Genomic DNA, 22,353 nt, shown 5'->3' on the forward strand with positions numbered 1-22,353 from the left:
TAATTATAGCAATTTACAAAGGGTTGATGCCAAAAAAATCACGAAATTTACACGTTTTCTCATTTTAATCACGAAGTTTAAATTTTCTCATTTTGATACACGAACTAACACTTTTTCCCAAATTCATACACGGTGCTGAGGTGGCACTCATTCATTGGTGTAAAATGCCCACCTTAGCGAATTACACCAATGGAGCCGTGACACCTCAGCACCATGTATGAATTTGAGAAAAAAAGATAGTTCGTGCATGAAAATGAGAAAATTTAAAGTGCATGATTAAAATGAGAAAACGTGTAAAATTCGTGAATTTTTATGACATTACCCCATTTACAAATCAGATAATCAGATTGATTGGAAATTTTAAGGCCATCATATTTTTTAAATTCAAACATTTACATTTTTTATTAATCATGACCAGATATTTTACTTTTTACAATTATATCTAATTTAAAAGTTTTTTGCAAAATTTTGAATTTCATTTTTTAAATCAAAGCATTTGCGCCTTTTATCAATTAAGACCAGTTTTAATTTTTTTGTCTAACTTTTAGAAAGAGTTAATATAAACATTTTGTCGCAATTGATAAAAAGAAACGCAAAGGCTTAGATTTGAAAAATAAAATTTAAAATTTTGGTCATAATTACAAAAAAAAAACAACAACTTTCATACTGGACGTAACTGTAAAAGTCAAGATTTGAACGTAACTGATAAAATACGCAAAGGTTTGTATTTTAAAAAAATCTGTTAGGCCAAATTTTAACCGGACTGCATTGTCATATGAACATTTCTTTTATTTAACGAGTAAACTATAAGTTTATTTCAATAAGAAGAATTCTGGTCAAAATTATTTTTAGTATTTGTGAATGCAAAAATAAAATCCCGAAATAGTAAAAATTAGTAGTATAAATTAAAAATTTATCTACAAGATTTTGCATGACATAAAGTTTTAAATTGATGTCACGTCATATCTATTAACGGAGACATCCAATTCGAAAAACATTAAGGTCATAAGTGAGATCTGAAAAACATTAAATGGCTAAATAAGAATCAGAGTAAAGATTAGGGCCAATTCTATACCTTTTCACTAAAGTGCATTGGCACATTGGTATCTTGTGGCTCTAAACATTATCCGTGAACTGAACCTATAACATTATGAAACATTATTAAAATTATAGTAATATCGTAATTTCGTTTGTTATTTTTTTTTATATTTGAATAATAATATTACAATATTATTATTATTCTAATAACGTGTTATAATGTGACAGTATCAGTTCACGAATGACGTGGTGAATTAAGTCTAAATAAGAATTTCTAGTTGTATAGATAACTTAATGGAAATGTATGTTGCAGCTAATTCATATTTTTTTGTTAAAAGAAAAAATATGAGGGTCTAAATTGAGTGGAAAACTGGTAAAAAAGCCAAACATTAAGATCATTTTGACACCTTTTATCTCTAAAATTTTTTGTCAAGTGCAGGACCCGCAAATGGGGTTTGGCCAAAAAAACAAAGAAAAAAACCTTAAACATTTAAATGGCGGGAGGGGAAAAGGCAATTGCTGATTTCGAAAAGAATAAATTGCTCAAAGTAGAAAATAAATATGAAGAATACATTTAGGCAGAACCAGGTACAACTAATACGCTAAATCTTGATTCACTTAGGTTAAAAATATCAGTTGTTTATTCATGAACTCACGCTTGTTATTATTGATTGAAGTTTTCAACTTGTTTCTGTTTTCTTGATTTAATATTGATTCAATGTCAATGATGTTTGCTTTGCCGGTGCCGTGCACTTGCTTTACATATACTTATATAATAGTCAGCGTTTATATAGAAAACTTATCCACACACAAGACTTGGTCTTACATCTTTACTTTCAATCCATCAAAAGGAAAATGCTAGTCCTGAGGCTAAACAGTTTCCTTTAACTTTAAACAATCTGAGTAAACAAAAATTGACGATTCAAACCCGATAACCGCAATCCATGGCGAGTGTCAAAGATATTGCTTTGGCGGTCTTAGGAAAAGTTTCCAATCTCCTTGTTCAGGAGCCAGATTCACTGCTTGGTGTTGATGGTGTAATGGAACAGATTGAATGCATACTCCGAGAACGAGTATATGCTACATCTAGCTTCGTGGTCAACGAAAAGAATGTAAGGGAAGTCCTCTACGACATTGAAGATGCCATTGATGAGTTGGTAACTAGAGCAGCACATACAAGGAACAGATTTTCTTTCGTTCATGATGCCGTGGCTTCTGTTGATTTACCAAAACATTTCTTTTATGTTTTGGCTGTAGATGATCTGATAGATCATTACCAAATCCATAAGAAGTTGAAGCAGCTCAAGGGTTCCGTTCCCTTTAAGTACCGCTTCGGCTATGATTGGCATGCTTCTTTACAGGAACGATCCTTTGACCTCCACCATCTGAGAAGAGCGTCTAGAAAAGTACCCAATAAAGAGAATTCAAGAGAAGTTGTTTACAACATCCAAGATGACATTGATGAGTTTGTATTTGCAGTAAGAAATAGAAGGTGGAGAGTTGCTCTCATCAATTCTGTTTTGGCTTTTGCTGATTTGCCGAAACAATTCTCTTATGTTTTGGCTTTAACTGATCTACTAGATCATTATCAAATCCATAATAAGTTGGAACAGCTCAAGCGCTCGCTTATCAGTGACTGGTTTGACTACACGAGTATGCGGTTTGGTGGTTTATGGGAAAACTCCTTTGGCCTAGACCTCAATGCTGCCGGTACAATTACTTTTCCTGTTATAAATAAATTAGAAGGTTTGGTTTCCCAAAGATCGCTCATCAATTCCAATATGAGAAAGCGAGCCAGGGGGTTAAGAGACGAATCTAAGTGTTTGGATGAATTCATACGACAAGCTGACTCAAAAGAGCTAACTGAGGAAGGAATTGCATGGATGGAGGAACTTTGCGATGTTTGTAGGTCGGCTGAGAATGTTGTTGGCCTCTTCATGGACTATCAACAACAACGTATGAAGAACGGCAGTGGAGAAATTTTAAAAAGTTTGATTTTTGCTCCTCAAAATTTCATTTCTCAGCATAAACTTTCCCATCAGATGGCATTGATCCAAGTTAGAATGTGTGCTATTTCCGGTAGAAGATATAGAGCCTTCAAAAGTCATGTGTCACTACACGACACAATTTATCCTCAGCGAGAATTTCACTCATTGCATGCCTCAAATCAACTTGATATGGTAAGCTTTGACGAGGATGTCGATGCAGTTACTGCACAGCTGTTGAAAGAGGATCCTCGTTGCATAACTGTTTCAATTGTAGGTGTCAAAGGAATTGGCAAGACTAGCCTTGCGAGTTTAATCTACAACAGCCAAGCTATTGCACATCATTTCCCTTTCCGAATTTGGGTGTCTGGGGAAGGAGTGCACTCTAACAATGAAATTATGAAAAAGATATTGCGTCTTAGAGCAGATTTAGATTTGGCATTCCATTTGAATGAGACATATGATAGCTACAAATATAGGGTTAGGCGAATGGTGAATGCCCGCTTGGAAGATAAGAGGCACCTCATTGTTATTGATGGTTGCTGGAATGCTGCAATCTGGAAAGAAATGGGCTATTTTTTTAGCGAGGTATTAAATGGGACAAGAATACTATTCACTGTTTCTCATCAAAAAAGATCTCCACCAGTCACCGAGACTGATTTTACTTACAGATTGCATTTGCGAAATGACGATGAGAGTTGGGCATTATTCACACATACTTTGAACACAAGCATCCCTCTTGAGCTAGAAAATAATTTAAAGGAAGATATTTTAAGAAGATGTGGAGGACTTCCAGAGGTGATTGTGAAACTAGGAAAACAGATATCACGGACAAATGCAACTCTAGAGGACTGGTCGACTATGCTTAGCCAATTTATTCAAGATGAAGAGCCATGGTCAGAAATCTTGGAAGAGATTAACAAACACTTGCCTTTGTATTTGAGGCGATGTCTTTTTTATTTTGGATTATTTCCGGCAAGTTATAGGGTCCCTGCTCGAAGATTGGTTGCCTTGTGGGTTGCAGAGGGTTTAGGACGTCAACAGGATGATTCAAAACCTCCCGAGTATGTTGCAGAGGAATATTTGAGAGAGTTGGTGAACGATAACATGGTTCAAGTGACAAAAAAGAAGCTCAATGGAAAGATTAAGACATGTTGCCTACCTGAGGCTCTACGACTGCATTGGTATACCAAAGCTAAAGAAGCTAATTTTCTCAAAGGCCACAATGACAAGAGTGGTGGAACACGCCGTCTTGCAGATCATCTTGACCCAAATGATGCTCTCTTCGATCACATCCATGGTAACAACTCAACTTCTCTTTTCCCTTGCTATAGCAATGTTGTCTCTTTTTTATCGTTTGATACTCGAGAAGACAGAAAAGCAGGGGAAGATATAGGTAAGTTTCTTGATCGATGCATCTCTAGCCATTGCTTCTACTTCTTATGGGTATTGGATCTTGAATGCATATTCAAGCCAAAACTACCCAAGGCAGTAACTCGACTCATTCGGTTAAAGTACCTTGGTTTGAGGTCAACTTATCTAGAGATACTTCCGGTGTTCATTGACAAATTGCTCGGTCTTCAAACATTGGACTTGAAAAGGACTTGCATTACAAATCTCCCTAGATCAATATGGAAGATGCAAAAACTGAGACATCTGTTCTTGGATGAGAGTTCTCGCAGCAAATTTGTCCCTCGCCAAGAAAGTACAGTTTTGGTGGAGCTTCAAACTCTATGGGGAGTCTTTATCGATGAAGATAGTCCAGTGAAAAATGGCTTAGACACCTTGTCGAATATTACAAAATTGGGACTGAAGTGCAAGCTATCATCACCATCTCAAAAAGTGGCAATGTCCTCTCAGCTGGAAACTGTCGAAAATTGGGTTGGAAGTCTAAGAAAACTTCAGTCCTTGAGGCTGAAATCATTTGATGAATCAAATCAGCCATGGGATCTACACTTGCAGTCTTTAGTAGGCCATGTGGATCTTACGAGTATATATTTGGTTGGAAAATTTAAAAATCCGCAGTTGGTGTCCGAGCTCCCTAAGAACCTCATGGAGCTGACCTTGTCAGCATCTGGATTAGGAGAAGACCCAATGCAAACGCTGGAGAAGCTTCCTAATCTGAAAATTCTGATATTGTTATTAGGATCATATACCGGAAAGAAAATGTTGTGCAAGTGTGGAGGATTTCCAAAGCTTGAAGTTTTTAAATTAAAGAAACTTGTGCAACTGGAGGAATGGAACATGGAAGAAGGATCAATGGCATGGTTGAAGGAATTAGAGATCGAATCCTGCAGTAATTTAGAGATGCTCCCCAACGGGTTGCGGTTTGTTATGTTTCTCAGAGATGTGAAACTGATAAAACTGGCAATGCTGTCATCAAAACTGAAGGATAAACAAAATGAGGACTGGAATAAAATCGCCCATGTGCAGCATGTCTTCATAGAAGACTGACAGTGCTAACAAAAACTCCCAACAGTAATAGTGAGCAGGTACTTCTATGTTCTATAACTTTTAATTTCTATTGTACAGTTATGAACTTAATAGATGATGAGTATGTCTCTATTCATTTAACTACTATCTGTTTGATTTGGTTTAATTGTCAAAATCTTTTTCAGGATTTGTTATTAAGAGTTGAGAGTTAAGATGTTGTTGCTGGAAGAAATTCTCTCTGCAATCTCCAGAGCTCCTGTGTTTCTGTTTTGCTGATACTTTCAAATTGCTAGTCATTCATTTTGGTGCTATTTTCCTCTTTGTTTCTGCTGCTCAATGTTAAAATCAGAATGTGGGGGATGGAGTGAATGCCAAGGCAGACAAACTTGGAGATCGATTCGTCTCACAGTCATGATCTTCCTGATGATTAGTGTGTTGTTGTTGCTCTAAGCTGTATTTTTCAACAGAATAATGTAGAATGATGGGTGGCTCATTTTCTAAACTTAATCCTTACATTATCAAAATGTTCATTTTTTTATTATTTCTGTTTTGGTGTTTGAACAATTTTTTTGGAATAAAAGTGTTTGATCATTTTTTTAGTTCATTAAAATATGACTTAACGTATCGAAAGATCATGTAATTTTAAATTTTTATTTATATGGTCTCTCTTTAAAGTTTGTAATTGCAATAGCCACTTATTCTTTTTGTTTCCTATTCAATAAGTCGTTTTATAGATACGTTGTAAGCATGTTTCTCAGTCCCCTTTAAGTGATTAACAGTTTTTATGTAAAAAATGATAAGGCAAAACGCATATTTGGATCCCTGCACTATTACCATTTTGCAACTTTGGGTCCCTACACTAAAAAACGTTTAAAAAATAAATATCAAATATCTAAAACTTGTGTATTTGTTTAATTATTAAATTAAATTATTACATATAGAATTAAAATATTAAAAGTTAGTTTCGAATTTTTTCCTATATGAAAATAATATTATTTTAATTATAAATTTTTTTAAGTATGTAATAATTGTTTTGTAATTTTGAAACAAAAATATCGAATTAATCTCTTAAAATAATAAGATTTATTTTATATATTTAGTCCACTTTTATTATTCTATGAACCAAATTGATATTTTCTCTTTACTGAATTAGCACAGTTAAGGATGGAGGGTTGATTTGGAACAATTTAAAAGATTATGGTCATTTTTATATCAAAACTTACTATAGAATTTAACTTGCCCAATTTATGAAAGGTTAGGATCTTTTTGGTAGTTTTCCCAATCTATTCCGGGATAGTGAAATTAATTTTTGTTCTAACCATTAAACCGCACCGCGTCGAATTTAAAATCGCAATTTTTATTTTTTTTTAAATATCTTTTAGGAAAAAGTCAGATCAGTAGTCTTGACTTTTGCAGACAAAGAAACTTCACGGAAAATGGCGGGAGAAGCCATGGAAGTTACATACAGTATCGATTCACCCAAAAACAAAAAAAATTGAACCATTTGTGTTCTTATGAACTAAGACTCTAAAAGATCTCTCTGATTTTGGTTCTATCGCGAGGAGTATCAGATACAAGTAATTTGCCAAATCTCGATACTTTTATTTATCATTGTAAGAATCTATCTGCATTTTTAGGTATCTTTTAATATGTGCATTTTTAGGAACTCGAGCAAGTTAGCTATCAGCTTCAAAGATTTTGTTTTGTTTCCATAAAGATCAGTGCATTTTGTAGTTTGAATTAATTTCTGCAGATTATGACCACACTAAGTGTTGAAATTTTGGATTGTTTACTTTATATGTTCTTTTAGGACAGGAAGATCACTGATGATAGCTGTTTTTTTAATTTCTTTTTGGTTTGTTAGCTTACTGTCGAGATGTTCTTAGCATTCATTTCTATAGGTTATTTGCCTAAATTCTTAAAGTTTAACTTTGTTGGCAAACTGATTGATGGAATTGATCAGATGGCATGGAACCTAAGCTTAAGCCTTAAGTTTGAACTTTGATTTTTTTGGTTAATGGTTAGTGTTCTTTTTTGAAGTAGCAGCTGTAGAGCCTAAAGTCTTAAATAATTAGCCAACTTAGTTAATTGTTGCTCACTTTACTCATTTTGAGCTAGCAGCTACACCTTCAGTTCTTCAAGATTTATTTATCACTACATGCTAACATCTTTTACACCTCAACTCTCACTTTCCGTTATCTGCAAACAGGTTTGAGTAAAGAGCAAGCGGCCATGCTATCTCCTGGTTTGTTTACCGATTCCCCTGCAATTCTCTATCTATCCACACTTTTTGTTACTTCATTTTTCCATTCCTCCTGACATTATGTTACTTCAGTTGTTGGCAGTTTGATCTTCCTAAACAATAGGAGATTGGCTGAAATTTTCCCTACGAGCCTACGAGATTTTTGGAATAATTGGGAGCTTCGTGTTGCAGTTGTTGTCAGCCTCTCCATGCAGATATTCCTAATTGCTCTGGGAAGCCGAAGAAAGTATATTGCTAGAGATTGGCTAACAGTTCTTATTTGGCTTGTTTATTTATCAGCGGATGGGATAGTAAATCTTTCACTTGGTGTTCTTTCCAACATGGAATCAACTGATGAGAAGGGTTTGGTGAACCCGCAGTACGTGATAATGGCATTATGGGCACCATTGCTTCTTCTACATCTTGGTGGTCTAGACACCATCACTGCCTATTCATTGGAAGACAATGAATTATGGATGAGGCAATTGCTCGGGCTAGTTGTCAAATTTTCCGGAGCATTTTATGTCTTCATAAAGTCGTGGACAGGAAGTCCAGTTAACTTAATTGTTATTCCGATGTTTGTGGTTGCCATAATCAAGTGTGGGGAGAGGACTTGGGCTTTACGGTTTGCAAGCAGTGATCAGTTTAGGAAGTCCATGCTCCCTCGACCTGATCCAGGACATAGCTATGCTAAATTCATGGATGATTACACGTCAAAAAAAGCTGAGGGGTACAATGTGTCACTGGAGCCAGTAATTGAAGAAGCTTCCGTTGTGCTGGACCGCCCTTACAAAGCTCTTGGAAACACTGTCCACCTTGACACTGTCATCTTGCTTGATGCTGCATATCTCTTCAGCACTTTCAAACGGTTATTTGCAGATCTCATCCTCAGCTTTCAGGACCTTGAGAGTAGCAGGTCCTTTTTCCAAGATGCACAAACAAGTTGGGAGAATGCTTTCAAAGTTATTGAAATTGAGCTGGGATTTATGTATGATTTTCTTTATACCAAGGCGACTGTGACTCATACTTATATTGGTAGCTTTCTCCGTATTATCAGTTTATCTTCAACCGTATTAGTTGCAAGTTTCTTTGCCATTATTGATAAGAATTCTTTCTCAAGAATTGACAAAAGCATAACATTTGTGTTGTTGGTTGCTGCTATTGCTTTACAAGCATATGAGATAGTTCTACTGCTTTCCTCAGATAGGACAGTACTTTGGCTGAGCAAGCACAAAAATCTGTTGCTAGGCCACACCAACCAGACAATCTCCTGTATCCAATCATGGCTGCAATCTTGTCATGTAATGCCCTCTGGGAATAAGAGATGGTCTAATTCCATGGCAAAATACAATCTAATCAGCATTTGCCTCAAAGACAAACCCATCAAGTTCAGTGGATTTCTCAAGTTCTTATGCATTTATGAAATGGTAGAGAAGAACCAGTACAAAGTTGTGGGTACTGTCTCCCCAGAGTTGAAAAGGATGATCTTTGAACAACTCTTGTTGAAATCAAGGAACCCACTAGACATAAGCATTTCTAAGAAATTATGTGCTCTAAGGGGCAGTCATGTACTCAAAGATATGGGATGTTTTGACAAGATTGGATGGAGTGTGGAATCGGAATTTGATCAGAGTATTCTTCTATGGCATATTGCCACAGACCTCTGCTATGACATTGATCTTAGAAAAAGCTCAAATATTATTGGAAACCCGATATGTGACGAAAGTAAAGCATTAGCAGATTATATATTGTATCTTCTAATCGTTTGTCCTTTTATGCTTCCTAATGGGATTGGACATATTAGATATCAAGACACATGTGCTGAGGCTGCCCAACTTTTTGAAGAAAAAATTTATATTAAAACAGACAGAAGCGAAGCATGTTCTGCATTGCTTAAAGTGAATACTGAGATTTTTCCATCTCAAGTGAAAGGAGATAGAAGCAAGTCGGTACTGTTTGATGCATGTAGGCTTGCCAAATTGATACAATCCTTGGAGACAGAAGACCAATGGACCACTGAGAATAAGTGGGAGATGATAAATCATGTATGGGTAGAGATGCTTTCTTATGCTGCAAATCATTGTGGATGGAACAACCATGCCAAGCAACTTACTGGAGGAGGGGAGCTCCTCACTCATGTCTGGCTATTGATGGCGCATTTGGGACTTACTCAACAGTTTCAGATTTCTGAAGGGAATGCGAGGGTCAAGTTGGTTTTGAGCTGAACAAAGCCTGCATAACATCCCAGATAAGTATGTAGTTTACATTCAATAGTATACTTACGATTACCTCTTTTATTGAAATTTTATTATGGAACTTTCATGTTTGGTTCCATTAGCCTTGATTAGGAATGAAGAATGGTTGAGAGGAGAAGTTATACTCAACACAATAATCATTAGCATGTAGTTTATTGAAAATAAATATATTAAAATCATTCTTATCTTATTTTGTTCAATTTTCTACAAGATTTTTTCCTTTTCTAGAGAACAAACTTAATGCGTAGTGGTGTAATAGTTTCTCATGTATGCCATGTTTGCATGAAAAACTAATATTTCCAATTAGACTAGTCCTATGCAGTACTCTGCTGCTATATTATCACATGTCAGTTAATTTGCGGAACATTACTTGATCATTAACATAATACTGATCAAGTTCACAGTTACTCTTCTTAGCTCCTAAGAACTTGGTTTTTCATGTTAGAATATATTTGTTTTGGCTAACTTTTTGTCATTTTTTAATAACATGTCATAATCATTCAATATTCCGATCCATCAGTATATGTAAAGCTTTGTTATTAATATTGTTGCTATTGCTTCACTAGTTTATAACAAGATCAATTCATTAGACACCCAAAGTTTTGGTTGTTATCCTGTATCTGGTTGGAACTTGGAATATCGTCCGCTGAACAATAAAAACTTTGTTAACAATAAAAACTTTGTTGACATGACTTTGGTTTTCAAGGAAACACAACTTAAGACAGTTAACATGCCTTGTCATTAACGATGTAATATTTATGATTTGACATGATTTTTTTGCCTGTGTATAATGAGCAGCAACTGCTCTTTATAACCTTGTAGTTGTTATTTCTATGTGAACATTGTAAATAACGATTCTTAGAATATACAATTACCTACAGAAATGAGGAAATCAAGCTTTTGGAATTCAATTTTGTATTCTCAGTATTCTTCAAAAAAAAAAGACAAAAACAGCTGTTAGCTTAACTACACGTATTTAACTTTTTCCTTTTTCAACTCTTGTTTTGATCAGTTGAGGCTAATTAGAGTTGTCATATTTTGTCAGTACATGGTTCTTTATTATCCACTCCCAAGACCAAACTTGTTGTTCCAGTGACTTCCATGGCGAGAGAAATTGTACTAGCTGTCTTGGGGAAATTAACCAATCTTCTAATTCAAGAATCAGATGCTTTGCTTGGACTAGAAGATCAAATTCAATGGATTGAGAGCTATCTCCGTGAAAATGCAGATTCAGCAAGACATGGGTCGGTGAAAATATTAAGGGAAGCTATTTATGATCTTGAAGACGTGATCAATGAACTGATAGAAAGGTCGAGCCAAAGAAGTAGGAAATATGTTTTAATTTCATATGTTTTGACTTTCTATAGTGTACCGAAGCATTTCTTTGACATTTTGGTTGTTCTGGATTTGCTTGATCACTATAAACTCAGGATCAAACTAGAAAAACTCAAGGTTGACATACCCTGTGGATTTTTCACTTTTTTGTGTGCTGGTTCATGGGCAAGCTCCTTCGACTTATACTCTCAGGACATAGGCAACAACAGATCCATTGGGCCTCTTGTAAGAGAGTTTGAAGTCTTGGCTAGCCAAATGCATCTTAAACCTGCAGTCAGGAAGCAATCCATGTGGTTTAGAGATGAATTCAGGTTGTTGCAAGATTCACTTTTAAAAGTTGAATCAGCAGAAGAGAGTGAAGAAAAATTAGTGTGGGTAGAAGAATTTTGGGATGTCTGCCGCTCAGCTGAGAATGCTATTGGCCTTTTCATGGACAAGCAGCATCTGAGGAAGGGTTCTCAATATTTCAAAAGCTTGCTCTGGACTCCCCATAAATTCATGTCGCAACGTAAGTTTATCCAGCAGCTGGATCGAATAAAATCTAAGGTTGCTGATCTTTCTGCTAATGTATTGGGTGTTGTAAGTAAAGTTATAAAAATTGGACACGGAACTTATGTTTTCCATCGAAAAACTTGGAAGAGAGACAGTAAAAGATTTCTACCACGAAATGCTCTTGAGGCTATGCAAATTGACTTAGACGAGGATGTCAATGTGCAAGATGAAGATATAGAAACAAGTTCTGAGTCATCTTCTGGTACAATTTCTGTTGGTCCAGGCGATCAAGCTGAATGGGGCATTAATGAGGAAGGTGTGGATGCAGATGCAAGGGCAAGAGCTGCACAAGTTAGCTTCGATGAGGATGTAGATGCAATTACCGCACAGCTGTTAAAACCAGATACTCGCTGCCTCACTGTTTCAATTGTTGGTATTAAAGGTATTGGAAAAACAAGTCTTGCAAGACTAATCTTCCACAGTCAGGCTATTGTACATCATTTCCCCCATCGTATTTGGATGTCTTATGAAGACATGATAGGATTTATGAATCAATATTACGATTCATATATTCAACAGCATGCACCTTCGAAAATCCAGAAAACTTGTGCTGCAGAAGAAGAGATTACGAGTGCTAATGTTCCATATGGGAATAACGTCATGGTGCAGATGGTTGATTCTTTATTTGGGAGTAATAAGTCTCTCATTGTCCTTGATGGTTCATATGCAAGTAGCTTCTGGCGAAGAATAGAGAGAAAATTCCGAGATAAATCAAATGGCAGTAGAATTATTTTGACACTCAACCACCTATCAGCAGCTCCACCGGTCACTGAAACTGATTTCACCTACAGACTCCATCTTCGAAGTGATGATGAGAGCTGGGCATTGTTCACGAATGTTGTGAAGGTAGATATTCCTACAGAGCTAAAAGTGAATTTAAAGAAAGTCATTTTAAGAAAATGTGGAGGACTACCAAAGTTGATCACCAAATTAGGTCTACTATTGTCACAAAGAGTTGCAACTCTAAATGAGTGGTCAACGCTGCTCAACGGCGTGAACCAAGATGAAGATCCATGGTTAGAAATTATAACAGAAATCAACAAGACTTTGCCTTTGCATTTGAGGAGATGCCTTTTCTACTTTGGATTGTTTCCGGTGGACTATAAGGTCCCTACAAGAAGATTGATTGCTTTATGGATTGCAGAGGGTTTAGGACGGCAAGCAGATGACGATAATTCATTTGAACGTACTGCAGAGGAGTTCTTGAGAGAGTTGATAAATTGCAATATGGTTCAAGTAACAAATAAGAAACTTGGAGGGAAGGTTAAGACATGTTGCCTACCGGAGGCGCTTCGAGTACACTGGCTCTCAAAAGCCAGGAAAGCTACTTTTCTACATAATCACTCAGATGGTAGCAGTACTAGCAGCCTCAACTTTCCTGCAGTGCGACGTCTTGCTGACCATCTTAATCCAAATGATGCCATCTTTGATCATGTCCATGGTAACAACACTTCTCTATTCCATTGCTATAAAAATGCTGTCTCATTTTTATCCTTTGACACTCGAGAAGGAAGCAGAGCTGGCGAAGATATGGAAAACTTTCTTGATCGTTGCATCTCGAGTGGTAGCTTCCTCTTTTTGTGGGTTTTGGATCTTGAAAATGTGTACAGGCCAAAACTGCCAAAGGTAGTTGGTAAACTCACTCGGTTGAAGTACCTCGGTCTGAGGTCAACTTACCTGGATATACTTCCTATATTCATTGACAAATTGTTGAACCTGCAAACGCTGGATTTGAAGCGAACCTGCATTTGTAATCTCCCCACTTCAATCTGGAAGATGCAAAAGCTAAGACATTTATTTCTGGATGACAATTTTCACAGCATGTTTATCCCTCGACATGAAGATGACATCACTCTTCAGGATCTTCAAACACTTCGAGGGGTACTTATAAATGAGAATAGTCCAGTGAGAAATGGTATGGATACATTGTTAAGTATACGAAAGCTGGGTGTGAAGTCCAAAATTTCAGTGCCATCTCAAAAAGATGCAATGACCTCACAACTAAAAGTTGTGGCTAATTGGGTTATGAATCTGAAATGCCTTCAGTCTTTGAGACTGAAATCATACGACGAAACGGGTCAGCCTTGGGATATTCACTTAGGGTCTTTATTAGACCACACTGATCTCTCTGATGTATATTTGGTCGGAAAATTACAGAATCAACAGCTGTTGTCCAAGTTTCCGATAAACCTTATCGAACTTACGTTGTCAGGATCTGAACTTGCAGAGGATGATCCAATGCAAATACTGGACAAGCTTCCCAACCTGAGAATTCTAAGATTATTGGCGAGATCGTTTATCGGAAAGAAAATGATGTGCGGTTGTGAAGGATTTCCGAAGCTTGAAATCCTAAAACTCTGGGAGCTGAATTTTCTGGAGGATTGGGTTGTGGGGGAAGGAGCATTGCGTAGTTTAAAAGAGTTGGAGATGAGACATTGTGTGAATTTGAAAAGCCTTCCTGATGGACTGCAGCTTGTTACGAGCCTTCGTGAAGTAAAATTAAGCAAAATGGTGGAGCTGTCAAGGAGGATTCGAGATAGAATTGGTGAGGATTGGATTAGAATATCTCATGTGCGGAATGTCAGCATACAAAATTGATCAAACTCATAACTGATAAGCTTTTACTTTGTTCTGATGAAAAACAAATACATTTGGTTAGTAAATGAGTCAGAAACTTAGAACAAGGTTAAATTGTTAGAGTACTAGTATGTTGTGTATAATTATTTAAAATAATATAATTGATGAAGTTCAAAATAAATAATTATATTTATTATATGTGTTTTTTAAATGTAAATTGATGTGTGCTATTCAGGTATAACAAAATGGGAAAATCTATTTGGCCCGAATATTTTGGACACAATTTGGCCAGAATGATATTTTTGAAATTAAACCCATTATGAGGGCATCTCTGCAAAAAAAAGAAAACTATCTACTTATCTAATTGTTTTTCCCAACTTTCAATGCTACTAATTATTACTCTTATTAGTACTAGTATTAAATACACTTATTATTAGAATGGTCAAACTATATTTATAGAAAGAATTAAATTGCCGATTTAATTTCTTTATTATCCACATAATTTATTGTTATAAAAATATTTAAAAAAGTCCATATTAATAAGTAGAGAAATCTGAAGTGTTGAGTATTAGATTTTTAGGGCACATATGAATTCAATTTAAAACAATTAATATAAAAAATAGTACATAGCAAATTTTTTAAATAATTTTTTAATTTTCTTTAACACTTCTTCAATATAAAGTCAATAAAAAATAAAAAAATTATTTTATAAAACTTGGAGAAAATCGTCTCATGTATACAATTTAATACGATTACATCGATCTTTCTTTCCTAACTTAAATGATTAAATTATACTCACGATCACCTTAAAAATATTTATAAAAATAATACTATTATTTATAAGAAAATTTTATATTAAATTGTCTAATTTTATACAGCTTAAATTTTTCAATCTACTTAAAATAAAAAAATTTAAGCATGAATTTAAACTTTAAAGAGGGTGAATTTGATTCAATATTCAATATAAAGTATTTTTTTTTCATATGATAATCTCATATTTAAACAATTTGTATTCGGGGTTAAATTTTATAATATTTTTAATTTTAGATTTTGAGGATAGTTAAATATTTTAGGCCTACTAGTGTAAAAAATTATGAACTTTAGCGTGTATTGTAAATTTATTATGAACTTTTAATTTTGACAAATTAAATCTGAACTATTAGGTTTTTGCAATTTTAGATCTTGAACAATTTTCCGTTAGAAAAATACTAATGTGCACATCGGAATAACCATTGTTTCGGGGTCTATATCAGCGTTTTTCTGAAAGAAAATTATTTGGTGTTAAAATAAAAAAAGATCAAAAGCTGGTGTTTTAATTTGCTAAAATTAAAAATTTGTATTAAATTTACAAAACACGGTAAACTTCGTGATTTTTTACGCTTTTAATTTAATATTTTATAAAACTTATGGCAACTTCTAAAAAGATCATAATGATACTTAATGAAGGAAACTCAATTTTGCATAATAATATGATGAGTCGAGTCTAATGGGATTCACCTACTGAAGCGAACCTCAAGAATCACCAAAAAATAAAAAGTCAAGACGAGATCAATCTAGAACAGAATCCATACAAATATTGCTCAAGAAGCAATGATCGAATCCCACAACATTTAACAATCGTGGATACTCTGTAGCATACTAAGATCTAAATACGGATTTTATTCGATAACTTATAATCTGAATTCAACTACAATACCGATGATCCAAGAGATTCTATAAGACTTATCTTCTAGAACAACAAAAAATGAATTTATATTTGGACTCATATCCCTAATTTGAATTTCCTATTTGGATTCTATTAGGTAAGTGAAAGGAAATGAAAAGATTAAAATATTATTTTGTGAATTTTTGGATATTTAAAATGATTTTTAAAGAAGTTAAGCTTAAAACTGCTAAAATAATTAAAATAATTATTTTGAAAGCTCCGAAGTATTAATTTTGAGTTTGATATTCATAAAAAATTATTTGGAAGTTATTCGGAGAATTTGAAATCGAAAGTGATAAAAAGTCGGTTTATGCTCGAAATAGTTTATTTACGAAATTGCCATAAAGGTAAAATTATAATTTTGGCCAAGTCTTTCTATATAAAGCCACCATATTCTTCATTTTATTTTCACCATTTTTGTTGAAGTTTCCAAGCTCCCACTTTTCCTTTATATACATTATTTCGAACTCTTTCATTAATACTTTTTAAACAAAAGACGTTAATCAATTATCGTAGATTATTAATCTATCGTTTGTTTTACGATCAAAAGAGTTTAAAAGTGTTAGTTTCCATATATTTTTTAAAGTATTTAAATTTCAATTAATTATTTAAATTTAATTTTAAATATTTAAATTTAATTTTTGAAATACTTTTTGTATTTTTAAAATCAATCGGAACAATGAACTAGAACTATGAAATCAAGAATTGAAAGGATGGATTTGCAAGTAAAATCTATTTTTGGCTTTATTTTGCAAATAAAATTTTATTTTGACCGCATCTCTTTTATTAGGAAACTCTTTTCTTCATTATTAATATATTAAATCGTACTCTTATTATATTTAAAATTTTACTATCCATATTTGAAATATTTTTTCATATATTTCAAATATGTACTCTAATTTCAAATATTCTATCATCTATAGTTATAAATTTTAAAGACCTATTACATTTAATAAATTATTTTTTATAAACATAAGATTATATCAGAATTGTTGCATAATGCTTATATCGTTTGAGTTATATCGATTAAATATTATATTTTACAGTGAAAAAATTGGTTATCACATTTTTAATAATTATTTGCTTTATTTAACTTGAGTCGAAGTCAAAGAATTCAAACATCGTTCGATCTTGATAAAACTTTGTAAAACACTACGGAATTTGAGTCGAGTACAACCTTGGTCTAATTAGAGTTTGACTCGACTTCTATATAATCTTAATTTGTAAATACTTATTGATTTGATTATTAATTTATTTTATCCTAACATGTACATGTATTTTGTATTCTATTTATTACCAATAATGACATAGTGTTATTATTTATTGCTTTTGAAATTTTTGAAAATTTATTTTATTAAATATATAAGTATATGGCCCCTTAAAAAAATATATTCAATTTTGATAAAATATATTGTTATTTTTAAATGTTCATTGATGATTGTTAGATTTTCAAAATTATATATAATTTATCTAACAAACTAAGGTTACATTTTGTATAAAATAAAAATCAAACAATTTTTTAAGTATATTATTTTTTTGATTTTTGTATTAACTAAAATAAAAAAAGTATGACATGTTTTATAGTTTTAAAATTAATGAACATTATAAAACTAATATATATTTAAAACATGCTACGATTTATAATTTTAATCTTAATATTGATATTTATAAAATTATTATATGCATATAAAATTATATATAGTTTAATCATAAGAGAAAACGAAGAAAAGGAATAAAATAGAAAAAGAGGCTAATTTTCTAGTAACAAATGACATTAACAGTTATTAAAGTCTAGTCTTAATTAGTTTGGATATATGGCATTGCTTCTTTTTGTGGTTATCCATTAAAACCCACATTAATTGACAATCAATTCCACCAAAACAAGAAAATGCCGTTTAATAAAATGGATGGAATTTAAGGGCTGATTAGCAAATTAAAAAAATTTATGGCCATTTTGTGTCCATAGTTTTTCGGGCCATTTAGCATTGCCCTAACAAAATTAAGTTTTTGAAATTTTAATTTAGTTTTATTATTACAAATTGCATTGATTAATCAATTATTAATTGAAAGTCTTGATATTTATTTGAAAGTCTTGATATTTATTTGCATTGATATTTTTTTGTATGGATTATTTTTTTCATTTTAATTTTATTATTGGTAGCATGAAAAATGTTGCTTTCGCTAAGAGGGTGTCAACCTAGTTGAGATGCTCGGGTGCGATTCCTGATTTCTTGACTCCAAATTTTACCTAAAAAAAAATTTGAAGACAATAGTGATATAGTCAAATCAGGAACCTACTTCCATTATTTTCTTCTGCAACTCTTTTGAAATGGTCAATTTCAATTTTCTAGTTTAACTCCAATTTAGTTATCAAATCACCACAAACCCAGTTTCTTTAAACTGAAATCAGCTCTGCAGTGAACAAATTCAGTAGTACCATGGCAAAACGTATAGCAGTGCTAACTGTGTTTAAAAAAATGGCTGATCTTCGTGTCGGAAACCGGGATTCATTGCTAGGAGTTGAAGATGAAATCCAATATATTGAAAGCAATTTAAAGAAATATCAGTGGCTCATTGAAGAGGATCAACTAAGGGAAATTATATATGATGTGGAAGATGTGATTGATGAGTTGATAATGAGGTCAGTTCGCAGTAGAAACATACTTGCTTTCCTTCACTATGTTTCTGCCTTTGTTGTTTTACCTCAACAATTATATTTTGTATTGGCTCTTCTTGATTTGCTTCATCTTTATAAACGTAAAAAGTTGTTGGAACAAGTCAAATTAGAGAAACCCTTGTCAAGAGAAAAGAAAGGGGAGGCCAAGAAAGAGGAGGCCTATTTTCCATGGCAATGGCAGCCACCCTTTTCCCAATTTAACCTGAATCTTGGTTGTACTATTATTTCGCCTGTAATTCGTAAATTTGAAGACTTGGCCTTGCAGAAACAGCTTAGTCCTTCCCTTAGAAAGCAGGCTAGATGGTTGAGAGATGAGTTCACATCCTTGCAAGGTTCTTTGCACGATATTGATTCTAGGGAGCTCAGTGATGAAGCTATGGCGTGGATAGAAGAACTCTGTGATGTTTGCCGCTCAGCTGAGAATGTCGTTGGCCTCTTCGAACTTGCACAAATGCAAAATGGGGGAGGAGTTTTTAAAAGCTTGGTGTGGGCTCCTCATAATTTTATTTCCCAACATAAGATTGTTCAGCAGATGATCCAAATACAAAGTAAAGTCCGTGGCATTTCTCGTAGAAGTTACGCTGCCACTCGAATTCGAGATCCATATTCTGACTACTTTGCAAGCATACCCCGAGAATGTGGTATTTCTGCTGATGAACTTGATGCGGTAAGCTTTGAAGAGGACCTAGATGCAATTAAAACAGTCTTGCTCAAAGATGATCCCCGTTGCCTTAAAATTTCAATTGCGGGTCTGGGAGGCATTGGCAAGACAAGCCTAACTAAGCTAATCTTCCATAACGAGGCCGTTATAGAGCATTTCCCCCACCGGTTTTGGATCTCTGGAGCTAACTCAATGGAGCAGATTTTAGATGCTAATACATCTCAAGAGTGGTGTAAAGAAAACATGGGACAAAAGGTCCTTTCATTATTAGCAGATAGAAAGTTTCTCATAGTTGTTGATCACTCAGTTGTAAGCGTATTGTGGAACCAAATCGGAGGAGTGTTCAAAGATATGTCGAACGGCACAAGGATTATTTTTCTTATTCGAAATATGAAGGAAGGTCTACAAGTAAGTGAGACAAACTTTACTTACAGACTTCATCTACGAAGCAATAAACAAAGCTGGGCACTGTTCAAGCACAGTTTGAAGACGAACATTCCTCCGGAGCTCGAAGCTAAACTGAAAACCGAAATTTTAAGAAAATGTGGGGGCCTGCCCAAGGTGATTGTAAAACTAGGAAATTTACTATCACAGAGCGATGCAACTTCTGAGGAATGGTCAAGGGTGCTTGAGCATCTAATTCAAGACAAAGAACCATGGTCAGAAGTCTTGCGTGCAATAAACTTATATATGCCTTTGTACCTTAGACGGTGTCTTTTCCACTTCGGATTGTTTCCAATAGGTTATAAGATCCCTGCAAGAAGATTGATCGCCTTGTGGGTTGCAGAGGGTATAAGGGATGAACAAAATAGTAAAATTCCCCCGGACTATCTTGCAGAGATATGCTTGAGAGAATTGATAAATTGCAACATAGTTCAGACAACACAGAAATTCAATGGCAAGGTTAAGACATGTTGCCTCCCAGAGGCTCTAAGACGGCACTGGTTCTCAAAAGCGCAGGAAACCAATAACAGGATAGGTGTGACACGTTATTTGATTGACCATCTTGACCGAAACGATGGCATATTTGATCACATTCATGGTAGCAGAACAACTTCTTTGCACTCATGTTACAGAGAAACTGTCGCGTTTTTATCCTTTGATACGCGGGAAGAAAGTCGAGCAGGAGAAGATATAGGTAACTTTCTTGATCGATGCATTTCTAGCAATTGCTTCCTTTTCTTATGGGTACTGGACCTTGAACGCGTCTACAAACCAAAATTGCCCAAAGCAGTAGATCAGCTCACTCAGTTGAGATACCTTGGTTTGAGGTGGACTTACATGGAGAAACTTCCCATGTTCATTAGCAAATTACTGAATCTTCAAAGCTTCGATATAAAGCATACTTCAATCAAGACTCTCCCTGCTTCAATCTGGAAGATGCAAAAACTGAAGTATCTGTTCCTGGACGAGACTTCTGGCTGCTCGTTTGTCCCTCAACAGGAACATAGCTCTCTACTTGACCTGCAAACACTTCGAGGCGTCTATGTAGATGAGGATAGTCCGGTGAGAAATGGCCTGGATACAATGTTGAACGTTACAAAACTGGGATTGAAATGCAAAATTTCAGTTCCATCTAAAAAAGAGGAAATGTCATCCCAGTTAGTTGCTGTTGCTAACTGGATTATGAACCTAAGAGATCTTCAATACTTGAAGTTGAAGTCATACGGGGAATCGAGTGATCATCCACATTCCGATATACTCTTGGAGTCATTATCAGGCAGTGTACATCTCTCCATTGTATATTTGGCTGGAAGAATAAGGAACCCGCGTCTGCTGACAAACTTCCCAAAAAACCTCAGAAACCTCACTTTGTCAGCATCTGGACTAATGGAGGACCCGATGCAAATCATCGACAAGCTTCCCAAACTAAGAGTCCTGAGATTGTTGTCGAGATCCTTTATGGGGAAGAGAATGCACTGCAACTTCGGAGGTTTTCCTAAGCTTGAAGTCCTTCAGTTATGGGAGCTAGTGCATTTTGAGGATTGGGAAGTGGAGGCAGGAGCACTGTGTAATCTGACAGAGTTGGAGATGAGATCCTGCAGAAACTTGAAGATGCTTCCTGATGGACTGCAACACATTAAGAGTCTTCGAGAACTTAAGCTGAGAAAGGTTCCAATGTTGTCATCAAGAGTTAAGGATAATCAAGGTGAGGACTGGAATAAAGTTGCCCATGTGCGCCATGTCTGCATAGAAGATTAATATTTCCAAATTCTGAATCAAAGCATTTCTTTTAGAAAAAATAACAAGGTGTTCCAACTTTTAATAATTTCTATTTGGGTGTTCCGTACTTTTATTATATTCTTTTCATTGTTTGAACTTGTTTGTTTTGTATCGAACTATTATTTTTATTTTTGGTATTTATAATCAGTTACCCCGGATTTGTTTTCTGTCGAACAAGTGTTTGTAATATGTTATAGCGGTTTTGCACGTTAAATAAACATAAATTTATGAATTTTTATTTAATTTTTTTACTTATCATTCTTTCAACATTAATTAAATTACTTTTATTTTAAAAAATTAGTTATATTAAAATTATATGCTTAATATTTTAATTCACTATTTGTATTTTTTAATAAATACTATATAATAATTTTAAAACCTCAAATATTAAATTGAAAATAAAAAAATAAATTAGAATAATTACGTAAATTACATACTTATACAATCACCAAAATTTAAGTTCTACCGGTCTTAAAAAATACTCATTTTATAGATAATTTATATTTTTAAAAATTTATGTAGATCAAAGCGGTAAAAAAGAACCATAGAAACCGGAAAATACAAGTCAGACCAGCCAAAAACTCGTCAAAGATTAATCTAATCGAGTTTCCATATTCTCATTCATGATCGGACCATATTAGACTTCAGTTCTAGTTTTTGGTTTGACATG

At 34.2% G+C, this 22,353-nt stretch overlaps 4 protein-coding genes across 6 annotated transcripts; all 4 read left to right on the plus strand.

Moving 5' to 3' along the window:
* The first annotated feature begins 1,729 nt into the window (after positions 1–1,729).
* LOC126681966 (probable disease resistance RPP8-like protein 2) lies at positions 1,730–5,532 on the plus strand. The gene has a single exon (XM_050377523.2). The coding sequence runs from the start codon at positions 1,983–1,985 to the stop codon at positions 5,475–5,477; it is 3,495 nt and encodes a 1,164-aa protein (XP_050233480.1). The 5' UTR covers positions 1,730–1,982; the 3' UTR covers positions 5,478–5,532.
* Positions 5,533–6,849: 1,317 nt separating this feature from the next.
* On the plus strand, positions 6,850–10,138 carry LOC130015716 (uncharacterized). Of its 2 annotated transcripts, none has more exons than XM_056106409.1 (3): positions 6,850–7,069; positions 7,666–7,701; positions 7,792–10,138. In XM_056106409.1, the coding sequence occupies exons 2-3, from the start codon at positions 7,689–7,691 to the stop codon at positions 9,921–9,923; spliced, it is 2,145 nt and encodes a 714-aa protein (XP_055962384.1). In that variant the 5' UTR covers positions 6,850–7,069; positions 7,666–7,688; the 3' UTR covers positions 9,924–10,138. The 2 variants fall into 2 exon arrangements, with proteins under 2 accessions (XP_055962384.1, XP_055962386.1); XM_056106411.1 differs by having other exon boundaries at positions 6,850–7,033.
* Positions 9,840–14,634, plus strand: LOC126681971 (putative inactive disease susceptibility protein LOV1). 2 transcript variants are annotated; one of them, XM_050377528.2, is made up of 2 exons: positions 9,840–9,950; positions 10,999–14,634. In XM_050377528.2, exon 2 carries the CDS (start codon positions 11,055–11,057, stop codon positions 14,436–14,438), a length of 3,384 nt encoding a protein of 1,127 aa, XP_050233485.1. In that variant the 5' UTR covers positions 9,840–9,950; positions 10,999–11,054; the 3' UTR covers positions 14,439–14,634. The 2 variants fall into 2 exon arrangements, with proteins under 2 accessions (XP_050233485.1, XP_050233496.1); XM_050377539.2 differs by lacking the exon at positions 9,840–9,950 and having other exon boundaries at positions 11,194–11,277; positions 11,384–14,634.
* Positions 14,635–18,382: 3,748 nt separating this feature from the next.
* LOC126681985 (disease resistance RPP8-like protein 3) lies at positions 18,383–21,935 on the plus strand. The gene has a single exon (XM_050377543.2). It carries the CDS (start codon positions 18,561–18,563, stop codon positions 21,660–21,662), a length of 3,102 nt encoding a protein of 1,033 aa, XP_050233500.1. The 5' UTR covers positions 18,383–18,560; the 3' UTR covers positions 21,663–21,935.
* The last annotated feature ends 418 nt before the right edge of the window (positions 21,936–22,353 follow it).

Source organism: Mercurialis annua, linkage group LG1-X (genome assembly GCF_937616625.2).
Source record: "Mercurialis annua linkage group LG1-X, ddMerAnnu1.2, whole genome shotgun sequence".
NCBI lineage: Eukaryota > Viridiplantae > Streptophyta > Magnoliopsida > Malpighiales > Euphorbiaceae > Mercurialis > Mercurialis annua.